Source organism: Chlorocebus sabaeus, chromosome 28, assembly GCF_047675955.1.
Source record: "Chlorocebus sabaeus isolate Y175 chromosome 28, mChlSab1.0.hap1, whole genome shotgun sequence".
In the NCBI taxonomy this organism is placed as follows: domain Eukaryota; kingdom Metazoa; phylum Chordata; class Mammalia; order Primates; family Cercopithecidae; genus Chlorocebus; species Chlorocebus sabaeus.
In genome coordinates this window covers 5,109,221-5,116,211 of record NC_132931.1, presented here as the reverse complement: position 1 = coordinate 5,116,211, position 6,991 = coordinate 5,109,221, and the positions used below count along the sequence as shown (strand labels likewise).

The window sequence follows — 6,991 nt, the reverse complement described above, 5'->3', positions numbered from 1 at the left end:
TTCAAGTTTAAGCTTTAACTTTCATGCTACTCAGTAAGAAATCTGATAATATGCTATGCTTCATCTTGGTTTACTATATGGTATTCCATTGTACAGCAAATGCATTGTAGGATTCCATTTATACGAAGTACAAAAACAGACAAAAGTCATTTATGCTATTAAAAGTCAGGATAGTGGTTACCCTTGATACAGAGGTGATGACTAAGAGTGGGCACAAATTCGGCAAATAGCATTGTATGACTAAACCACGTCTTTTTTTTATATATATATATATACTTTAAGTTCTGGGATGCATGTGCAGAACGTGCAGGTTTGTTACATAGGTATACATGTGCCTGATGGTTTGCTGCACCTGTCAACTTGTCATCTAGGTTCTAAGCCCCACAAGCATTAGGTATTTGTCCTAATGTTCTCCCTCCCCTTGCCCCTCACCCCTCGACAGGCCCCAGTGTGTGATGTTCCCCTCCCTGTGTCCATTTGTTCTCATTGTTCAACTCCCACTTATGAGTGAGAACATGCGGTGTTTGGTTTTCTGTTCCTCTGTTAGTTTGCTGAGAATGATGGTTTCCAGCTTCATTTATGTCCCAAATAAACCATATCTTATTTATCTATTTTACTATTGATCAGCATTGGGTAGTGTCATCAATTAAAAAAAGTATTATATTGGTACTCATATGTACACAAGCAATACTCAACATGCATTTATATATCACAGCATTTTAAAGCTTTTTATTGAAGCATAATTTACATACACAGAGATGCATATATCAATAGTACAGTTCAATGAATTTTCACAAACTGAACACACCAGTACCCACATCAAGAAACAACATGACCAGCTCCCCAGAAGCTGATTGGTGTTCTCTCCTAGTCATCAGCTCTCTCTCAAGGGTAACCACTATCCTGACTTTGAAGAGCATCAATGACTTTTGTCTGTTTCTGTACTTTATATAAATGGAGTCCTGCAATTGTACGTCTCCCTTTTTTCACTTGGCATATTTGTAAGGTTCATATATTTTACTGCATTTGGAAGCAGATTGTTCATTCTTAGTGTGGTAGAATGTACTCTGTTGTATGACTATACCACCAATTATTTACCTATTTTACTGCTTATGACCATTTGGGTTATTTCCTGTTTGGTGGTTATTTATGAATAGGGTTGCTCTGAGTGATTTAATAGTATTTTGGCACACATGTGCCATTGGTGTATTCCTAAGAGTGGAACTGCTGGGCCATAGGGTTTTCATATGTTTACCTTTAACAGATATTGACAAACAGTTTTCCAAAGTGGTTGTACTATATACATAGCATTTGACTTCTTGAGGAATCATTCTAAGAAGGGCATTTCAGCATAACCTTTAAGAGAACAGGTTTTGGAGTCACTCAGATCAAATTGAGCTTATCACTAAGGAGTTGAGGCACCCTGGACAATATGCTTAACTTTAAGCCTCAGTTTACTCAACTGTAAAACAGGAATAATAAAACCTTTCTCAAAATTTATGAGAATTAAATGAGATATTATTTTAATGCAGTTAGAACAGTACCTGAAACATAATAAATGCTTAGCTTATTATATGGCAGTTATTAATCATTAGCAATTAAAACACAGGCAAAATGGAGAATTACAAACAAATAGGGACAATATAATACAAAAACAATTTTAATTTTTTTTTTTTTTTAATTTTAATTTTTTTTTTGAGACGGAGTCTTGCTCTGTCGCCCAGGCTGGAGTGCAGTGGCCGGATCTCAGCTCACTGCAAGCTCCGCCTCCCGGGTTCACGCCATTCTCCTGCCTCAGCCTCCCGAGTAGCTGGGACTACAGGCGCCCGCCACCTCGCCCGGCTAGTTTTTTGTATTTTTAGTAGAGACGGGGTTTCACCGTGTTAGCCAGGATGGTCTCGATCTCCTGACCTCGTGATCCGCCCGTCTCGGCCTCCCAAAGTGCTGGGATTACAGGCTTGAGCCACCGCGCCCGGCCTAACAATTTTAATTGTATGATGGAAGAAACCTATGAAACTCGACCCAAAAGGCATTGCTAATTCCAGGGAGGATTATACTTGGATCCTGAATATTATCCCAAAATGCGTTTGCAAATTACCCTCACCAGAGGCAAGGTTCTTGGATGCAGCGTATTACCATCCATTTTTTTTTTTTCCAGTTATTATTCTTTAAAGACAGGACTGCCAAGGGCTACTCTAGAAAGTCACTAATATAATGCCTTTTATTATATTTCCCAATTTCACACCTTCCTCAACCCAATCCCCAAAGTTGTTGAAAGTGAGTGTGATTGCATCATTAGTTCTTAGCTTTCCTGGAATCTTACCTACGACAACTTTCACATCCCCCAAATCCTAAAAATGAGCCCAGATTTTTGCTTTAAATTGCAAAGAACTTGCTTTATTTTGTAGGATGAGCTTGATAACCTCAGCGTGGATTTCAGCAGCTGCCGGAAACAGCACTCTAGAAGTTAACACAGGTACACTCCGTACTGAGGCACTGTTTTAGCTAACTGCTCCAGGGACAGCAGGCTCAGTCCTCTTAGGTAAGTAATTTTGGAAGGTGGCACCGTGTTCCTAATAAATTGAATCAGATCCCGTAGGTTAGTCACTATTCTTAAGAAATAAAGCACGAAATCAACTTGAAGTCATCTGTTGAGAAGGCCATGGATAGACCTGAAAAGGAACATTTTGAACATTTAATTGAACCTCTTTGATTTACAGATGAAAAAACTAGTCATTTAAAAGTCTTGCCTAAGGTCAAATGGTTTGTTTCCTGGACTGGCATAAAGCTGATCTTAGTCACAGTCGGGTGGATGTTCCTTCCTGCTCCTGGCAACTTGCCCCTCACCGTCCCCCCAACCCCATCTTCCCATCAGATTTCATAAAGATCCAGACCTGGGATTCAGAAATGGGGAAGCTGAAGAAGTGTGACTTAAAACAAGAGAACGACAAACTATTAAATTGTTATTAGGAATTAATGACAATTCCCTGCTAGAACGTCAAGAAGCAGTATCTTTTCTGTTTTGTACATCGCTGTATTCCCAGCACCTACAACTTTGCCTGCTAAGCCTGGTAAGGCCTAATAATTGTTAAATGAAAAACAATCAATCACTCAATCATAGATATGTCAGATTGTGAGAGAAAACACGTCCTGTTTTCTCTACCACCTTCCTTCCAGTTAATATTAATAAAATGCAGATTTGTATTCTAAAGAGGCGAAATCATATACATAGCACTGTAGCACGGTGCCTGGCCCATTGTGAGTAATTAATACATGTCAGTTTATTTTCCTTTTCTTCCTCCACATGTATGGGCTACTAGGGAGGAAGGAAGGTTGGTGCCGTGGTGTTTATGTGCCTGGACAGAAAGTGAAGAGCATACAAGAAGCTGCTGAGAGCGGGCTGTCGGTGTCTTTCTGATACGTATAGATCAATTCCAGTGCCCTGAAAAACGCACAGCTATTTTACCCAGAGAGGCTGGTCGTTTTTGTTGATCGATTCTCGGCGGCAGTCAGCTCTTTAATACAACTTTTTATAAGCATCAGCCACACTGCGGCGGGAGAAGCGGCTGTGGTGGAAAAAGCAGGGAAGTCCCCCCACCCCGCTCCACTCCCAAAAAGTAAAGGAAGCCCGCGGGGCAGGGACTGCGGTTTGCGGGTCTAACGGGTCCTTGAGCTGGGGCGGCGGTCCGGCCACTCCAGCCCCGCCCCTCGCCCGCAGCCGCCTCCGAGGTTCAAGTTCAGCGCCCGGCTGCTAGGCCTCGCGCTCCCGGATTCGAAGCCGCCCGTGCGTCCCAAGGTCCCCCGCTGGAAGACGAGGCGGGGATCCCAGCGGTCATCCGGGCGCGGGGTCACTCGGCCACGCACTGTGGTGCCACGTGGGGGAAAAGTTTCCAACTCTGCCAGTTGGTGTTCCCATTGCGCCCAGGCGGAGCAAAGGCCCGCGCTTTGGCACCCGCTCCCAGTTCTGTCTCCTCCAGTCGCGCCCCCTCCCAGAGACGCCCCCCTTGTGCCCCTTCTCTGAATTCCCTCCTCCTCTCGCAGCGCAGGTAGCCAAGGGAAAACACCCTTGGGGGCTGGGGGGTTTCCCGAGAAGGCGGCCTCGGGCCGGCCAGGGGTAGGGGATCCAGGGACAAGTGTCCCGAGGAGGATGTGGGGAGCGCGCGCGCGAAGTGGCCTGGGAGCAGGGGCCCGCACGCGTCCCCGCTGCGACAGGCGGGATCCTCCGGCTGCTTCCACACCCTGACGCGCCAACTCTGCCCGGCCGCGGCCGACCCCACGCGGGCGGCCCCCTTCACGCCCCCGCCCCCCTCACGACTCCCCACCGCCCCCAGTGCGCAGGCCCGGCCGCCCCAGCGCGCATGCCCTGGGCTTGCGAGCGCGGCCAGCCCCCAGCCTTTTGCTTTCTACACACTCTACAACTGGGGAGGGGGCGGGGGAGGAGGGAGCCCAGCCGTCCACGTGATCCCGCCGGCCGGGGCCGCGGGGGCGGGAGCGCGCGCCGAGAGAGGCGCGAGGAGGGCGGGTGCGCGGGAGCGCGCGAGCGAGCGAAAGCACGAGCTAGCGGGCGGGCGCGGGGCTGGGCTGAGGCGGGCGGCGGCGGCGGCGGCGGCGGCGGTGGGCCGGCCGCGGAGGGGGAGGAGCGGGAGCTGCGCGAGGCAGGCAGGCGGGCGGAGGATGGGGCAGTGCCCGGGCTCCCGCTGCAGCCGCCCGGGGACACGCCGTGCACCCTCCGGCTCGGGGCTTTCTCGGTGGCGGCGGCAGCGTTAGCGGCGGCGGCGAGAGCAGCGTTCCCGGCTGCGCTTCTCCCTCAGGCGGGGCGGCGAGAGAAGCGGCGGCGGCGGCGGCACACCGGTGTCTCTCCCGCTGGAGATTTCTTTCTGCTTTCCTCATCGACTGACTGACTCACCCCCTCCCTTTTTTGAGGAAGGGTGACCTCTTCTCTGGGACTGGAAAAAATATTTTTGTGAGGAGGGGGGCGGGTGGCAGCGACAGGGTTTGCTTCTTCTCTTCTTTCATCTCCCTCTCCTCCTCCCTCGAAGACCGAAAAGCAAACCCCACAACTGCTCCAGCAGCATCCTCCTTCCCTTCCTCCGCCTCCCTTCCCCTCCGCCGCTCGCAGTTTCGCCCTCTCCTCCGCTAATGATTGCATTATTATGCTCCCCTCTCTGGGGGGTCTCGCCCCTTTTGGGTCGCTCCGGAGCCCCGGCCTCCCCTGGCTGCATTTCTTAAAAATTTGGGAGACTGGGAGTGAGTTTTCTCCGAGGCGTGTGTGAGAGGCGGCGGGGGTGTTTTCCTGCGCGAGGGGCGGGTGAAGTTCATTGCCCCCACTTTTCCCGCGACCTTTTTCGGACCCGATTTTGGATCGGGTTAAGGGGGGCGCGGGCGTTTTCGGGGGGCGGGGGGCGCGGCGGAGAATGGCCGCGGGGAGGGCTCCCCGGAGCCTCCCAGTCTCTTGATCAAAGCATTCCGCTATTCTGATTTATTGCCTGCTTGGTGAGTTATTTTTTTTTCCTCTAAAGGAGACCTGTGTGTTCAGCCATTACTTTGCTCGGCGCTGCTCCCAGGCATCTCCGACCCTCGGTGCTGTGGGGAGCCCCACACTTGGGCTCCTCGCCTCTCGCCCTCGCTCCCCGTCCCTCCTCCCCTCTCTCCGCCCCTTCCCCCTTTTCTTTCTCCTCTCTTTCTTCCCCTCTCTCCCTTCTTTCGGCCGCCGTCTCCCCCGCGCCCTCCTCGGGGCGGAGGGAAGCCGTGAAGGGGGAGGGAGGGCTCGGTGTCAATTTTTTTTGTGTGGCCGCGGCCGTAGCCTGTGGCGGGCGAGCGGGGAGACCCCGGCGCAGCAGAGCCATGGATGGCCCGACGCGGGGCCATGGACTCCGCAAAAAGCGGCGGTCGCGGTCGCAGCGAGACCGGGAGAGGCGCTCCCGGGGCGGGCTAGGGGCCGGCGCGGCCGGCGGCGGCGGGGCTGGCCGGACCCGGGCGCTCTCACTCGCCTCGTCGTCGGGCTCCGACAAGGAAGACAATGGGAAGCCCCCGTCCTCCGCCCCGTCCCGGCCCAGACCCCCGCGGAGGAAGCGGAGAGAGTCCACCTCGGCCGAAGAGGACATCATTGATGGATTTGCCATGACCAGCTTTGTCACTTTTGAAGCGCTGGAGGTAAGGGGGACCCCCCTCCCCCCGGGTTCCCTTTATGCACGACCCCACTCGGCTGCGCCCGGCTCTCCTGCCTCCCCCGCCGCGTTCCGGGCTGTCTGTCTGTCTGTCTGTCTGTCTAGGCTGAGGTCTTATTGTTGGTGGGGGGAGCTGGGGGCGCGGGCAGACAGGCAGCAGGAGGGAGTCGAAAAGCCGTGCCTGGTCTCCTCGTTTCCTCGTTTTCTCGCTCGCCTTTCCCCTGCGCCCCCTCCCTGCACCCCCTCCACAGCAGATGGGCAGAAAGAAAGGGGTTCAGGCATCACAACAATGCGCCCCCTCTCCACGGAGAGCTCTGCCCCCACTTCTTCCTCCTCTCCCTCCCCAATCATGGCTTCTTGGCTGGTGGAAGTCTCTTTGCTGGGTTTGGGGCGCCTGTGGACGGTTCTCTGTGTGCTTTCTACAGAGTCATATGTTCGTGTGTGTGTGTGTGTGTGTGTGTGTCTGTGTAGTGTATACCTTTCTCGGGTGTCCTCGGGACCGGAGACTGATGGGGTTTTGTGGTTTCTTTGCGCCTCCCCCCACTACCCCCCATATTCTTTTTTTTTTTTTTTTTTTTTTTTTGGTGAAGCTGGGGAAGGGGGCGTTTTCTCCTGGTTGGGAGAAAGGAGGGAGGAGGGGAGAGAAGAGGGAAGGGTGGAATAGCTCTGTATTCTGTTATGGGGCTCTGTTACAGAAAGGGTTAATTATATTATCTGTACACATACATAGGCACATGTGTGTGTGTACATGAGCAATTTAGTTAAAGGACAGAAAAAGGTACACCAGGGAAGACTGGTGGGAGGAAAGAATAAAATCCTAGCTG

General features: G+C 52.3%; 1 protein-coding gene across 4 annotated transcripts in view; it reads left to right on the top strand.

Annotated features, from left to right (window-relative positions):
• Window positions 1-5,404: 5,404 nt before the first annotated feature.
• The window catches only part of AUTS2 (activator of transcription and developmental regulator AUTS2), a 1,206,381-nt gene continuing 1,204,794 nt past the window's right edge, over window positions 5,405-6,991 (top strand). For 2 of the 4 annotated variants that reach the window (XM_073012671.1, XM_073012673.1), the window contains exon 1: window positions 5,405-6,153. In XM_073012671.1, coding sequence (XP_072868772.1) covers window positions 5,845-6,153 — 309 coding nt within the window. In that variant the 5' untranslated portion in view covers window positions 5,405-5,844. The remainder of the gene's footprint in view (window positions 6,154-6,991) is intronic. The other 2 variants (XM_073012672.1, XM_073012670.1) reach the window with 1 other exon arrangement.